The 17097-nt window shown below is 34.5% G+C and overlaps 1 protein-coding gene across 1 annotated transcript in view; it reads right to left on the reverse strand.

Annotated features, from left to right (window-relative positions):
• Window positions 1-2430: 2430 nt before the first annotated feature.
• The window catches only part of ATG10 (autophagy related 10), a 134936-nt gene continuing 120269 nt past the window's right edge, over window positions 2431-17097 (reverse strand). Inside the window, exons 6-8 of the mRNA XM_070935783.1 lie at window positions 6569-6666; window positions 5063-5178; window positions 2431-3250 (exon numbers count right to left, since the gene is read on the reverse strand). Coding sequence (XP_070791884.1) covers window positions 5067-5178; window positions 6569-6666 — 210 coding nt within the window. The 3' untranslated portion in view covers window positions 2431-3250; window positions 5063-5066. The remainder of the gene's footprint in view (window positions 3251-5062; window positions 5179-6568; window positions 6667-17097) is intronic.

A 17097-nucleotide genomic window follows, 5' to 3' on the forward strand; every position in this document is an offset into this window, starting at 1 on the left:
TCATATGTTTGAGTAAAGGCATTACTATATTAGAATTATCTTATTCTCAATTGCCTTACATTCATTAAATGAACATTTCATATTATTTTTTTACCTTGAAGTATTGGCAATTTTTTTTAAAAAAAACCTAACCTTTAAAATTAAAGAATCTGAAAGAATACAGTGAATTTTGTTAATAAAGATTATTAACTGCAAATAGAAACGCATATTATTTCCACAGCAAGGAAGATAAAGCAGAAATGGTTAAATTGATTGTTTTATTCAAAGAGGAGAATATATTTAATTATGTTTTTTTATTTGGATATCTTCTAGATTTTGTGCTTGGGGTGAAAAAAAAAAAGAAACTTTGACTTTGGCTTTGTCCATTAGATAAATTTGTTGTTATAGAAATGGCTAATTATATACTAATTATATACTGTACATACTGTAAAAGTAAAAAGTTAAGGCTATAATATTGTTATCTTGTACTGTGCTAAAAAGAATTGGAAGTCCACGCTTTTTTCTTTCTTGTATCTCATATTTTCTTTCCCCCTCTTTTTCTTTCTCTTAATTTTCTATTTTGAATTTTTTTTTGTATTTTATACATTGATGAAGCAATAAAAGTCATGAGATAAAAAACATTTATAAATATTACCATATATGTGTATTTTGTATTTATATATTGATAAAAATAGTGGAATAGATCAACAAATTAATAGTTGGTTAGATACTGTACAGCTATATATCATATTGTATATATTGACCTCTATGATTAGAATCTGTATTTTCCTGAATGATGGCTAATAACTAAAAAAATATTTCTACTAAGATGCCCTAATAGATCTTTAACAGAAACCGGCAAAATTAAGTAGTGTATTTCTAGAGGATGATTCTTAGTCTTGTACTAGTATTAAAATAGAAATGTTCTGGATACTTTCCTTGCTTTTACTGAAATATGCATTCTTTTTCTCAGCACTCTGTCTTGAAATTTTAGCACTGTACAGTGAAACTTTAACTCTATTAAGCAGCCAGGAATGGAATTTTTGCAATCTGGTGGCAATTCACGGATAGACCCAACTTAAAGTACTAAGCTTGCCAGGTATCATGATATAAATTCTGCCATTAAACACAGTTAACAGGCTCAAGTACATTAAATAATTATAGGTTAAATAATTACATAATTAAATATTATAATTATTTTATACAATAAAATGTAAAATTAAGATACCAGGTGACATTCAGACAACATGCCTCCTGAATATATAAGAATCCAAATAAGAGTAATGTCACCAACATGAGAAATTTTATTTCATTTTTCTTATACTGCATATATTTAGAACAAAGGAATGAAAATATGGCTTTTAAGACTAAGTTGGTATCACAACTCCTAGTTGCCTTCTATGTGTTTTAATGTGGCAGTGCACATATGCAGTCACAGACAGCCAACACAAGACTCAGTTTAAAAATGCCGTTACATTATCAAACAAAATTATTAAACTGTACTGTAGCTATTTTAAAGGATGCAAAGTAATATATATTTAATAATTAGGAGATATTTTAAAATATTTTAAATAGTAAGCTTTACATGTATTTGTTTTCTATAACAAAATATAAAAATAAAAATTGAAGAAAAATGAAAAGGTTGGCATGGAAATTATATGGATATTATATTACAGTATAATATTTCTCATATTGATATTATAGTAACTTTATTTATATGAAATCTACTTAATCTCTGTAGAGATTTGCTTACTGTAGATAAGGAAAAGACAAAGCTAAGAACAAGCCCCAAGTCTTAACTGTACCCTATAAATTACCTCAATACATCCTAATATTATGAAAGAAACTAAAGTAATGAATTGTCTTTTTAATTATCAAAACACATTGAGCTTTTGAAAATTAACTTGTAATCGGAATAGTACAATATTGGAACATCGACACCATTTACTATAGTAAGAAATAGGCAGATTTTGTTGACAACTGATACTGTTCTAATGGAAATGAAAACCAAGTGAAAGGCACATACTCTGCTAGGGTGCATCTCAGAGAAATAATTGACATTAATCAGGCAGTGACTAATTAAATAAGATAATTGAAATAAAAACCTGGCCATTTTCTGCTAATTGGTTTCATACATCGACTGCTAATTAACCTCTTGAAAGAGTAAGCCACAACCATATATGAAGCATGTGTGTGCCTGTCTAGATTGTTGTAGGCATGAAACAGACTTGTAAATAAAACCGTGGAACTCGTAATGTAAACTTTTCAGCACAGTTTATCTTTATGCAACTCTGTTGAAAAGAAAACCAGTTGGGAAAAAAAATCAGAAAACAAAGATACGTGTTATTTAGAGGACTTAAATTTCAGATGGTTTGGATTGGGTTATTACATATACTATTTTTTTCTAAGTCCAACATTTTTCGTTAAAGAAATAGCATACAGAAAGACAAGTAGGTGTGAAAGCAGCTGCCATTTTATTTATGAGAATGATATCCAGACACAGTAACAGATTCTTTTCAAAGCCAATTTTGACCCCTTAGGCACTTTCCTCCAGGTCTGGGTTATTTCTGGTATGGAACCCAGGCTAAGACATTTGATTGATGGACCATAAATTATAAATTGGTGAAAGCTGCATCCCTTACTGCATTTTTATACCAAAGTTCTTCATTTCTACAGGAATAGGAAAGACACTTGAAAAAATAAAATTGCCACTGTAGCCAATAATAGTTTTCCTTATGTATGGACTGGCTTATTAACATTCTGTATGATTACATTTCATATTAAATCTTCAAAAGAAGAATGTTAAGTTATATTATCAGCTTTGCTCATGAGTCGTGCAGCAAGGCAACTGTTCACACAAATTATTCCTTTTCATTAATTTGCATAAGCTCCAACAGCAGTCAAGATAGAGAAATGGTTATAACTGTTCCTGGTTTCAGATATTTTTGGCAATTGCTTATGTTCTTTCTATGATTTGAATCACTTGTCCAGATGTTGTTCCAATAAAGTTCTCTTACTTGTTTTGGGGGAGGAATATCTTTTCCCCCACTTATCACAGTCAAATAAATTATAATATGAATCAATATTTGTATCCCGATGGCATCATGTATCCTGATTGAAATGAAAACTTATTTGTAAACTGGATGTTCATTAGACTATATCAATGCAACATGGTCTCCATTGTTGTATTATTCTTAGCTCCAAGCATAATTTAAATTACAAGGCTTGTGATACTTTATATTTCACCCAAATCCATATTTTTGTCCATAATCTGAAATAACAATGAAAAAGAAATCAGAAACTATGGTTTGAATGAGATCAAAATATAAACATGAAGAAAATGATGAATCTAAACTGCTTTTCATAAATTTTACTTTTATTTTTTCTTGGATTATTAGAATAATTACCGTTAGCATTTGGAAACAGTTTCTCACTGCATAAATATTTAAGACAAATAACTATCACTGAAAACACACTCTGAAAAAAAATAAGAAATTTTACATTCACTAGATGCAGTTATCACTTCAACATGTATTTGTTTTTTCCTAGACAAAAATATAGCATGTGAAGGATCCTTCCATATTCATTTATCTTATTACAGTTCACATCCTAGATTTTATTCTTAAGTGAGACTAATCTTATTAGTCATAGTCATAAGTACTGTGTCATAAGTAACAATCATATATAACATGGGAAAGAAATTTTCTCTGTAGAGAAACAGGGAAAATATATCATTCCAGTTTCTCAACCATAGTGAAAACTATCTCTAATTTAATCTGCACCAGCCAGAGAATTTGAGTGTTCACACAAAGACGATCAGTGTATAGTATTCTAAAGAACAGTGTAAAATCAATGGAAAGATACAAAATATAATATATAAGCCATATAATAAAAATAAACGCAACAAACTCAGGAGATCGCCTTTTAGAAAATCCATACTCCCATTTTAGATATAGATGATGTTGTATGCTTCCCCCTCTGTTGAGAGAGAGCTGTTCAATTTTGACATTGATGGCCTATTTAACCCCTCACTGACCCCAGTTTGGTTTGAAAGAGGGGTCAAAGAGGCCATCTATGTCAAAATTGAACAGCCCTCTCTCAACAAAAGGGGAGGGATATGACATTATCTATCTCCAGTCTACAACACAGTCCTTTTAACAATGCCAAGAAGGCTCCACACCCATTTGCACTATTCAGGTGACCCTGACAGCACAGATAAACCTCCAGGGGGCCTCAACAGCTCTCTAAAAGAATGCAAATGACCAGCTGTCTACAAGGAGTATAAATCCTTCCATTTCCCCATCATCCAGAGCTGAAGAATCATAGTCAGAGATAAAGAAGCTTCTTGGATAAGAAGTGAAACATCTTCCAAAAAAATAAAATAAAAAAAGTCCAGTTGTCTCTTGAAAAAGCATCTTTGGGACATTTATGGCCTTTTGAAAAAGTTTGAGTAGCTGGCTTTTCCAATTGGCCTGGGGACCCAATGAGGTTTTTTTGTGTCATACTGGAGGTGGCTGATAGACTGAGATAAGACTCCACCTCCATCTCATGTATATCTTGCTCTGTTCCTTCCCATCTTTGATGATTTTTAATCATTTTTAATGTTAATATTTATTTTAATATGTTATCTTATTGTTTTTACTTAGTTGTAAGCCATCTAGGGGATGCGGTGGCTAAGACGCTGAGCTTGTCGATCAGAAAGGTCGGCAGTTTGGTGGTTTGAATCCCTACCGCTGCGTAACAGAGTGAGCTCCCGTTACTTGTTCCAGCTTCTGCCAACCTAGAAGTTCGAAAGCATGTAAAAAATGCAAGTAGAAAAATAGGGACTACTTTTGGTGGGAAGATAACAATGATAACAGTGTTTAGTCATGCTGGCCACATGATCATGGAGACGTCTTTGGACAGCACTGGCTCTTCGGCTTTGAAATAGAGATGAGCACAGTCGCCTAGAGTTGGGAACGACTAGCACATATGTGCAAGGGGAACCTTTACCTTTACCTTTAAGCCGTCTAGAGTTGCCCCATGGAGATGAATGGCATAAAAATTTAATAAATAAATAAATAATGACATCCTTATATTTTACCTCTTTAATCAACACCTGTAGTCTCGTCTAAATTGGCTTCTGCATAACTCAAAGGCAGATGGAGACCCACAACTGGGCCAACAACACTCAACCATGAAATAATGTAGTTTGTATGCCTACAAAGAAAAAAGAAAATGCACATTTCTATTTAGGGGAACAGTAATGAAATATTCCAAGTATCTTTGAAAGTTGGGCACTATTTTTATACAGCTTATAAAAAAGAGCATTTTGTAAAACAATTTACATTATTGGCAATTCTAACCTTCCAGTACAGTGTATTTTTAGACAGACACAGTTGCTGGACAACTCTGCAGAGGATGAATTAATTGCAAGAGGTACCACCATATACTCTTTTAGTTGGTGATTGTGAAATTGTTCAACTACAATTGTTTACAGTTTAAATTAAGTATAAGAAGACAAGTCAACTCAAGGGTGGGGAGGGTGTTTCTAAAAAAATCCCATTTTAAATAAGAAAAGCTACAAAAATTGTAAATGAAATTCAACAGATCTGAAACATACCGGGAACCTGTAATGTAATAAAAGCACAAAGTTACATATTACTGAAAACTCTTTTAGAAAGGAATGCTGGAAAGATAGTTTAAAATACATAGAACTGGACTTTGATGAATTTTAAAAAGCATCAAGTTATTTGTAAAGTAACCCAAGAAAATGGATGACCTGACACTGATCTGAGAGTATAGCTTATTTTCTTCTCACATTTCTCTATTTCAGGCATTCAATTGAATTTTTTAGCGTTTGAGAAATATGAGAAACCTCAAATTCTCAACCCTGAACAGCAGTAGGACTGAACTGCTACCTGCAAAAATAACAAAGAGGGGAATTGTAGTTGGTGGCTCCCTACTATCAGAACCAGATTATAGTCAAACACATCTCTTGAACCTAAGAAAACAGACTTTAATCAATATAAAGCAATAATAGGTGGCAGACAAAGAAAATGGGAAGATGTTCAAAACACAGTTGTAACTAAATTTAACAAAGAAAAAGAAAAACAGCAGAAGCCAATGTAGCTGCATAAAACTGTTAGTGACAATCTGGAAAAAGAAGACAAATATAACAGGTAAGGACATTAAGTGAGGTCACTAAGATAGAATGTGTTCTAGTATTCTAGATTTGTAGAAATAATACCAAGGAAAGAAAGATCAGAATGCGTTAAACCAGCAAAGAACAGAAAGCAAAAATCAAGCTGCTCAAACTAAAGCACAAAAAAAAGAAACATTATCCAGTTAGTCCTTGATTTACAACCATTCATTCAGCAACTGTTTGAAGTTATGACAGTGGAACTATATGAACTATGGAACTATAAGAATTATATACTCATTATGACAATAAGTTTAGGAATTAGCACCTTATTTTGTAACCCCTCCCCCACCAGCTATAGAAAACATGTATGGTTCTTTGGCAATAGTTCATCACCAAAAATACATTATTGATTTTTTAATGAAATATTTAAAGTTGGGTTTGAGAATGTACATTGGTATTACTCACTTTTTTTGTTTATGTAAATTTGATAATATTGAAGACATAAATTCATTTGTCCGGCAGGGATGAAGTACAAAGAAAGGCTGACCAAGTAATGGATGTTCCTGAAAAGAGATGATCTGGTTAACTGTGTAAATGCATTTTTAGTATACAAAATCATTTATAGCTCACAAGTTGTTTTATAATTTTATAAAATATACTTTTTTCAATGAATGGAAATGAATCATCTAAAACAGGAGTCTCCAACCCCTAGGCTCAGGCCCACTAGTGGGCTGCGGCCCATTCAGAACTGGCCTGCGTGAGTGGTGAGCGAAAGCGTGTGCGCAGCTCTACTTGCAGGAATGGCAGGCGCTTGTGTGAGTGGCAGGCACATGTGCAAGATGTGGGCACTTGCGCTCATGTGCGAAGCTCCACTTGTGCGAGTGTACTTACCACTCACATGTAACCATCCCCTCTCCCCCATCTGCGAGGCTGCCAAGCCAGAAAGGTTTGGGATTGTTGATCTAATAAGCCTGAGGCATGAATCCTAGACTTCTGAACCTATTCAGTATTATTTTGAAAAAACTATCTTCATTTATTTAACTACAAAAGTATCAACATGATTAAATAACAAAATTTAAATAACTATAACTGTACACAAGTTGGAAATATAATAATAACATTCATACAATATTGTTTTACCTTAAAAATGTACCAGTGGTGGGTTGTTCACCCCAGCTCGGGCAAACCGGTAGCGGCAGCAGGCTCTGCCCGCTGCCCGGACGCTTCTGCGCATGTGTAGAAGCATTGTGCGCGCACGAGCGAACCAGTAGCAAACTAAATTGAAACAAACTACTGACATGTACCATCTAAATATTATTCTTAAAACATTAGTCATACAGGTGAAATTAGAATATCGTGCAAAAGTTCATTTATTTCAGTAATGCAACTTAAAAGGTGAAACTAATATATGAGTTAGACTCATTACATGCAAAGCGAGATAGTTCAAGCCTTGATTTGTCATAATTTTGATGATTATGGCTTACAGCTCATGAAAACCCCAAATTCACAATCTCAGAAAATTAGAATACTGTGAAAAGGTTCAATATTCTAGGCTCAAAATGTCCCACTCTAATCAGCTAATTAAGCCATAACACCTGCAAAGGGTTCCTGAGCCTTTAAATGGTCTCTCAGTCTGGTTCAGTAGCAATCACAATCATGGGAAAGACTGCTGACCTGACAGATGTGCAGAAAACCATCATTGACACTCTCCATAAGGAGGGAAAGCCTCAAAAGGTAATTGCAAAAGAAGTTGGATGTTCCCAAAGTGCTGTATCAAAGCACATTAATAGAAAGTTATGTGGAAGAAAAAGGTGCACAAGCAGCAGAGATGACCGCAGCCTGGAGAGGATTGTCAGGAAAAGGCCATTCAAAAGTGTTGGGGACTTTCACAAGGAGTGGACTGAGGCTGGAGTCAGTGCATCAAGTGCCACCACACACAGACGGATCCTGGACATGGGCTTCAAATGTCGTTTTCCTCTTGTCAAGCCGCTCATGAACAACAAACAACTTCAGAAGTGTCTTATCTGGGATAAAGAAAAAAAGAACTGGTCTGCTGCTCAGTGGTCCAAAGTCCTCTTTTCTGATGAGAGCAACTTTTGCATCTCATTTGGAAACCAAGGACCCAGAGTCTGGAGGAAGAATGGAGAGGCACACACTGCAAGATGCTTGAAGTTCAGTGTGAAGTTTCACAGTCTGTGTTGATTTGGGGAGACATGTCATCTGCTGGTGTTGGTCCACTGTGCTTCATTAAGTCCAGGGTCAACACAGCCGTCTACCAGGAAATTTTGGAGCACTTCATGCTTCCTTCCCCAGACAAGCTTTATGGGGATGCTGACTTCATTTTCCAGCAGGACTTTGCACCTGCCCACCCTGCCAAAAGTACCAAAACCTGGTTCAATGACCATGGGATTACTGTGCTTGATTGGCCAGCAAACTCGCCTGACCTGAACCCCATAGAAAATCTATGGGGCATTGCCAAGAGAAAGATAAGAGACATGAGACCGAACAATGCAGAAGAGCTGAAGGCCGCTATTGAAGCATCCTGGTCTTCCATAACACCTCAGCAGTGCCATAGGCTGATAGCATCCATGCCACGCCGCATTGAGGCAGTAATTGATGCAAAAGGGGCCCAAATAAATAAATAAATAAATAAATAAATAAATAAATAAATAAATAAATAAATAAATAAATAAACCAAGTACTGAGTACGTATGTATGCTTATACTTTTCAGAGGTCCGATGTTCTATGTACAATCCTTGTTTTATTGATTTCATGTAATATTCTAATTTTCTGAGATTGTGAATTTGGGGTTTTCATGAGCTGTAAGCCATAATCATCAAAATTACGACAAATCAAGGCTTGAACTATCTCGCTTTGCATGTAATGAGTCTATCTCATATATTAGTTTCACCTTTTAAGCTGCATTACTGAAATAAATGAACTTTAGCACAATATTCTAATTTTTCGAGTTTCACCTGTATGAAAAAATTATTTAGCATTTGAACATTAAAGATGTTTAACAAGATAAGCTCATGGTAAATTCCAAATGGCTGTGAAAGTTGGACCATAAGGAAGGCTGAGTGCCAAAGAATTGAGGCCTCTGAACTATGGTGTTAGAGAAGTCAACTTGCAAGTCCCTTGGACTACAAGGCGATCAAACTGGTCAGTCCTAGAGGAGATCAACCCTGATTGCTTTTTAGAAGGCCAGATCCTGAAGATGAAAGTCAAATACTTTGGCCACCTAATGAGAAGAAAGGACTCACTGGAGAAGAGCCTAATGCTGGGAACGATTGATGGCAAAAGAAGAAGGGGACAACAGAGAATGAGGTGGCTGGATGGAGTCACTGAAGTAATTGGCGTGAGCTTGGACTATGGGGGATGGTCGAGGACAGGAAGGCCTGGAGAAATGTTGTCCATGGGATCACGATAGGTCGGACATGACTTCGCGACTAACAACAATAAATTCCAAATACACAACATTCTAAATCATTTTCTAAAAATATCACACAAGAAAATAATGCCAGGATAGTGGTTGGGCAGGATATGCATAACATGTTAAAATAATAATTACAAAAATAATTTCCAAGCTATGTTTTTTCCTTCTCTTTGTATTAGAAAAAGGATTTGTAGAGATGAATAAATTTAACTCTGAATATAAATGATTTACTGTTCTTTTTCAGGCCAGACCTACTGCTAAGTGCTAAACCAATATTGGTGTTATTGAAATTGTATTAGTCATAATTGGGCTTGGCAATCAGAATTTACATTTGGCTCATAAACATTTTGATTATGTTCCTGTAGTTTGGTATCACTAACAAAATAAACTTTGCTACTTTGTCACAATCCTTTTTCACATAATTTTTTAAAATTGGACCCCCGAAAAGCATAGCAGTGAGAAATATAATTTAACTGAGTGATGAGAATAAAAAAAAAATTAACTATGATCATATATTTAAGACAGGGTGGGGTCTACTTACCTTTACTACCGGTTTGCAACAGGGCCGTGCGCATGCGCAGAAGCGTTCTGATGACGTCGGGGTCGGTGGGCAGAGCCTCTCTCCGGTTTTACTACCGGTTCTATAGAACTGGTCAGAACCAGGGGCAACCCACCACTGATTTAAGATGAATTTAATGTATTTAAGGTAATTTTAGCTATATGTAGGATTACTATTTTTACATTTACCAGCTTACATCAGCATCAGACTATTGCATGTTCTTTTTCTACAAATCAAATGCTCTTTTATTTCTGAAGATATAAACACACTCATTTTCATATCTATCTTATGCTATCCGGAAATGGCCAGCATATAATTTTCTAGATGTCTATGAATTTCAACTCTCATCAAACATAGTTAACTTGACTAGAAATTAAAATTTTCTTAACCTATAGCTCTATATTTAAACTCTGAAACACTGAAAGATTTGGAAAAAAACAAGTCAGTCAGCGAGACAAATTTATCATCTTTCATTTTATGCAAATTATGGTGTAAAAATGAATTTATAAGGATATACAATATAGTACAAAAATATATACTGAAATTATAACATTTATCAAACTGAAGAAGATAGAATATTAAATATGTTTTCCTTTTACTTTAATCCTGTAGATCCCAACTATAAATTCATGCAAAGATATTACCATCTGTTACTCATATAAATGAACTGATGTCATTTTTCATTATGAAATAAGTGCCAAACTGGAAAAAAAAACTTTTACTATTGCATCAGAAAAACTTAAAAAAACTTGTTGCAAAGACAGATTTCTGGAAAAGAACCAAGTTTGGAAACTGGCAATAAAATTTTGATTCTCAAAATTACATCCATTATCTATTATGAATTATGTATTATCAAATGAATATCAACTCAGTGAAAAAATAGAGAATTTTTCTAGGTTCAGATATCCCCAACCTGACCCTTCAGGTCTTCTAAAGATATATATACTGCTATGTAATTAAGTCCATCCATCTTGATACTGGTTGTTTTCCCTTTCTTTTCACATTTCCTATAATGATAGTTTTTTTTCTAGAGAGATAAGTCTTAAGATATATCTAAAATATGATAATTTGTCCCTGGTCATTTGTGCCTTGAGTGATAAGTCTGGATTGATTTTTGTTTCTTGGATATATTCTCAGAATCTCCTTCAACACAAAAGTTTGAACGCATCAAAAGACTTTCTATCAAACGTCTTCAAAGACTCACTTTGCTTCTACAGTCTTGTAGGCAAAACCATTGCTTGTGCAAGACTGATCTTTGTAAGTATAGACAGATGACAGCATCTGAACATCGTTTTATGTTCTCATACCAAGCATTAGTGTGTATTGTTTGGTGCCACTTCTTTTACTCTTAACAGTCTGTCCAAAAGAACAGAAACTACCTACCATTTCAGTATCTTTATTGTCAAATATATGACTGGCTGCTGTGCCTGTTATGTTTGCTTTTCTTAAGATTAAATATAATCTTATCCCCATGTTTACTTTGCGTTCAACTCCTATTATAAGAGACTGAAATCAGAGGGGAATCATTAGCAATACTACAGGTTATTGATATTTCCTCCTCCAATTTTAAAGTCATATTCATCTTCTTGCAATCAGAGAATATAGGCTGAATGAATGAGTGAATGAAATGTTAAACAAGGAGGAGAGAATATATAGCATTTTTTCACTCCTTTGCCAATCTAGAGCAAAGACATATTGCCATGTTCTGCCTGGACTCTCACTTTTGCCTATATATTTCAGGTGAGCAACATATATATTTAATAAATAAATATATAAAATATAGGTTTTGCATGAATACATTGAGAAGTTCTGGGACTCTGATTTTCTAAGTACATTTCACAGACTGTCATGATAAACACAATCAAAAGCCTTTCTATAATCAACAAAGTCCATATTGTCAGGCACAAATGACCAAATCCAGATATACAGAGTTCAAGGTAACTAAATGAATAACAGAATTGGAAGGGATCTTGGAGGTCTTCTAGCCCAACTCCCTGCTGAAGCAGGAAACCCTGCCTACACCATTTCACACAAATGGTTGTCCAATCTCTTCTTAAAAACTTCCAGTGCTGGAGCATTCACAACTTCTGGAGACAAGTTGTTCCACTGATTAATTGTTCTGTCAGGAAATTTCTCCTTAATTCTAGTTGCTTCTCTCCTTGATTAGTTTCCATCCATTGCTTCTTGACTTGCCTTCCGATGCTCTGGAGAAGGAAGGACTCACTGGAGAAGAGCCTAATGCTGGGAAAGATTGAGGGCAAAAGAAAAAGGGGATGACAGAGAATAAGGTGGCTGGACGGAGTCACTGAAGCAGTAGGCCTGAGCTTAAATGGACTCCAGAGGATGGTAGAGGACAGGAAGGCCTGGAGGAATGTTGTCCATAGGGTCACGATGGGTCGGACACGACTTCGCAACTAACGACAACAACTAAATTCCAGCAACCGTTCTTTATATGTTTTTGCCTCCAATCCCATAATCATCTTTGTTTATCTTCTCTGCACCCTTTCTAGAGTCACAACATCTTTGTTTACATTGTGGCAACCAAAGCTGAATGCAATATTCCAAGGGTGGTCTTACAAAGGCAATATAAAGTGGTATTAACATGTCAAGTAATCTTGATTCTATCCCTCTTTTGATGCAGCCTAGGATTGTGTTGGCTTTTTTGGAAGCTGTAGCACACTGTTGACTCATATTTAAGTGATTGTCTAGTAGGACTCCAAGAACCTTCTCACAGTTACTATTATTGAACCAGATACCAACTATACTATACCTGTGCATTTGTTTTTCTTGACTAATTGTAGAACCTTACTTTTTTCACCATTGAATTTCATTCTGTTACAGAATGCCCAATGTTCAAGTCTTTCAACATTCTTCTGAATCTTAAGTTTATCTTCTGCCATCTTGGTGTCATCTGCAAATTTGATGAGTTCCCCATCTATCTCCTGATCCATGAACTGCTTATAATACAGGTATCTTCCCAGAATAGCAATAGCAATAGCACTTAGACTTATATACCACTTCACAGTGCTTTACAGCACTCTCTAAAAGGTTTATAGAGTCAGAATATTGCCCCCAACAATCTAGGTCCTCATTTTACCAACCTCAGAAAGATGGAAGGCTGAGTCAACCTTGAGCCTGGTGAGATCCGTGAGAGAGAATGGTGAGAATGCTTGCTTTCCGTGGGAATAGATAGATAAGGTTTTATGGGGCTAGGGGAGTGGGGTGGTGGTGGTCAATCTTGGATTTCTTGTGGTTGCACAATGGGTCAAGGCTAATTTCCTGCTTGATCCTCTTCCCTCTCTGGGTGGACATTTCCCAACACATATTGACTATTTGGAATTCTTTCACTTCTCCAAAAGAATTTTTTACTGATCCAGCATGCATCAATAGCAACATTTCTTATTCCTTGGCCAAGCTTCATCATCTGACATTTCCCTTTATATAAAAAGCTTTAATCTGTGTTAGATGATTCTGTGTATTGCTTAGTATATGAAATAAAGGGATATTATTTGATAGTTTGCACAGTCTGTTAAATGTCCTTTCTTTTGTACTGTTATTTATTTATTTATTTATTTATTAGATTTTTATACCGCCCCCTCTCCCGAAGGACTCGGGGCGGTGCACAGCCAAAGTTAAAAAAACATACAATATAAACAATTAAAATACGTTTAAAACAGAATTAAATCTAAAATGGCTCCCCAATTTAAAATGCCTTACCCATACCCCTATAAAAAGACGAATTTAAAATTTAAAAATTTAAAATTTCCACATTTAAAAAGGGGGAAGATTTAGGCCAGGCCAGCTTGATAAAATAGAAAAGTCTTAAGCGCGCGGCGGAAGGTGCGCAGATCCGGGATCCTACGTATGTAGACCAAAGTCTTCCAATCTATATTGGCTATATTGTTGTCCAAATTTGCTGACATTGTTTGGTTAGAACTTTAACAGATTCTTCTTCAGTTGCTTGTCATATCTGTAGATATTCTATCAATTCCTGTAGCCTTCCAGTTTGGGAAAGACAGATATGCTGATCTAACTCTAGAAGATTTTGTAAATAGGAAATATTTTTCAAGATAACTTGGATGTTAACACTGCTATTTTCCAGAATTTAAATATACTCATTCCATCTTTGTTTGATCTCCTTTAAAATCAGTTACCATCTGTACATTGGCAACCATTAGTATATCAATTTGAATATTTATATTATTATTTGTTAGAACTTGTGAGAATTTACTAGAATATAGTATATAGAAATATACTATATACTCATATATATCTAGTATATATTAGAATGTATTACTGTTTATTAGAAGTAGCCCCTTATTATTATTTGAGAAGAGGAACATTGGAATAAATGAGAAAAATGAATTAATGAAATGATCAGATAGATCAAGTTAAACAAAACTTAAATTAATAATCGTCTATAATTTTAAAAAAATTAAAAACATTTCCATTAATTCTAAGCAAGATGACAATTCCCTGCAGAATAAGCTTCCAGAACAAATGGTTGCATAACATTAACAGCAGCATCAATACCATCTTTCAAAATTAATAAAAAAATATTTTGTTCTTGGGGAAAACAGATGATCTTACTGAAAGAAAGGTTCGAACAAACAGGACATGTCCTTTCTTTAATACTATGATACAGCTAAACAGCCAGTGTGATGTAGTAGTTAAATTAGCAATCAGCTTGTTTCAATCTGGCACCATTCAAATGTGTTGAAGCAGAGTTCCCTTGTCCCTAACTAGCCTATGTTGACTGGAGATAAAGTTATTGTCTAACATGCTTAGATGGTGCCAGGTTGGAAAAGAATGGTCCCTTTTGTGGGAATCAAAACATATAGAGTGTGATGGCCCGAGCTATAAACCAGATTCCCATGTTTAGAGAAGTATTATGTGGTAGAAAATTGGGTTGTCCTAAATATTTGATGCTGTTTCCCCTTAAATGGCACATCCCCTAACAATTCTTCAATATCCTTCTGTCCCTCCATACACCAATAGCTCTTGAAATAGCTCTGGAAGCGACTCTTTATACTTTATTTTTGCCTAAACTATCTCTGAGGCTGAGAATCAAAGAAACAAACAACAGCACAGGAAATGGGAAAGAAGAGTATATAACTGATTTTAAAGTTCCAAAGTACAGAACTGAAAAACAACTATATGAATTTTTTATTATTGTGCGTGTCAGGCAAGTTAAAGAATTCTCCCCACACACAAATGGTAAAATTTGGTTTCCATATGTCAGATTTGCGTGTACGTTACAGAAAGGAAACATGACTCACACTGATCTATACACAGTAAGCACAAACCTATTTAAATGAAAAAAAAAGTTATAATTTAATTTTTTTTTGTGAGTGAAATTGCTATTTCAGTGGATCAATTCCTGATTAATATCTATCTGAAATTTGGCAATTTCAGATATCTTGAAAAACAAAAATATTTTGTGGACAGGAATAAATATATCAAATATTATGTTTTCTTCTAGACTGTAACCATTTTGTTTCTACAAAGTGGATAATGTCATGTAAATCAAAAAGACTTTCTTATAATGCCTGTTCACTATGTGTTTGTAAACTTGTTTCTCTCAATATTTTGATTCTCCCATTCATATTACCCCTTCCAATTTCCATGGCTTTTTAAACAAAAGTTTTCACTTAATTTTATTGTTCAAAATCTTTTACTATAATTTGATATGATAATTTCATCTTCTACAATGCAGCAACCCAAACAGACAAATAACAGATCTAGTATTTAAAAAAAACAGAATTTGTATTGATGCATGATTTGGTATCTAAAAACATGTACTTTGAACATGTGATGGTGTAAGTTTCTTTTGGCAATGTATTAAAAAGTAATATCTAAAGAAGAGTTTATTTTTTCTGGTTTCATATTCTTTATACTTATTTTATCTGACTAAATACAATATCTCCACTAAATCATTTCCATTAGACATCAATGCAAATGTATATGAATTATTCTTTTTTTCACCTCCTAAGAAAGCAATCTTCATTTCCCCCATAACCGCACCTTTCCAATGATATTATACAACTTTAAAGAGTAAACTTACAGTGAGATATTGCCTAAAATAATATGTGAAATATAATCCATGTCAAATTTCAATTAACAACAAATGTCACTTTTGGGTAATGGATACAGCAAGGTAATTAGTTCTGGATAGCTGGTATTGTATGTTTTACTTCTCTTCCCCCAAACAGCAGGTATTTTGTTATCGGTACATTTCCTGTAACAGCACCATTTATTTTCCCTGTCATAACTGGAACTTCTCCAGTGGTAATGGCTTCTATTTTCTCCAGTGCTACATTAAACTGCCTTGGAGCATTCATCACAGCATTTATGGCCACTCCATTTTTCCTGCAGTGGAAAGGGACTGTTGTCCAAAACATCCTGTCTCATCCAGTTTGCATGATGTAGCTTTGATGAAAATCATTCACAGAGTATGCCAAGCTTTTATCAAGGGCAGCAGAAAATGGTTGTACTTGAACTTGCTTTTAGTACCCCAAGTATCTCATCTGTTCTTCAGGCTAAGGAGTTGGGAGGGAAAGGTACTTAATTAGAATCACAGAAAACGTTATATTATAATTTAGTTAAATCAAAAGGGTCACACCTTTCATTTATTTAAATCAATAAAATGATCACACGGACAAATGTCCAAATAGTATATTGTAGTTTCATTAATAAAGGATAGAGCAGAACAATAAATTCCTGTGATTTGGATATTGTGTTTAATATATATTTAAATGCATTAGAATTTTTAGAAAATGCATAATACTGCTGGTTCATTTTCAGTTTTTGATACACTAAGACATCTAGAAATTTTCTGCCTCTATTACTCTTATTATTAGGTAAAGGTAAAGATTCCCCTCACACATATGTGCTAGTCATTCAAGACTCTAGGGGTGGTTCTCATATCCGTTTCAAAGCCAAAGAGCCAGTGCTGTCCGAAGATGTCTCCATGGTCATGTGGCCGGCATGACTAAACA

Source organism: Pituophis catenifer, unplaced genomic scaffold (genome assembly GCF_029215685.1).
Source record: "Pituophis catenifer annectens isolate HBS135680 unplaced genomic scaffold, rPitCat1.0.hap2 SCAF_2, whole genome shotgun sequence".
In the NCBI taxonomy this organism is placed as follows: domain Eukaryota; kingdom Metazoa; phylum Chordata; class Lepidosauria; order Squamata; family Colubridae; genus Pituophis; species Pituophis catenifer.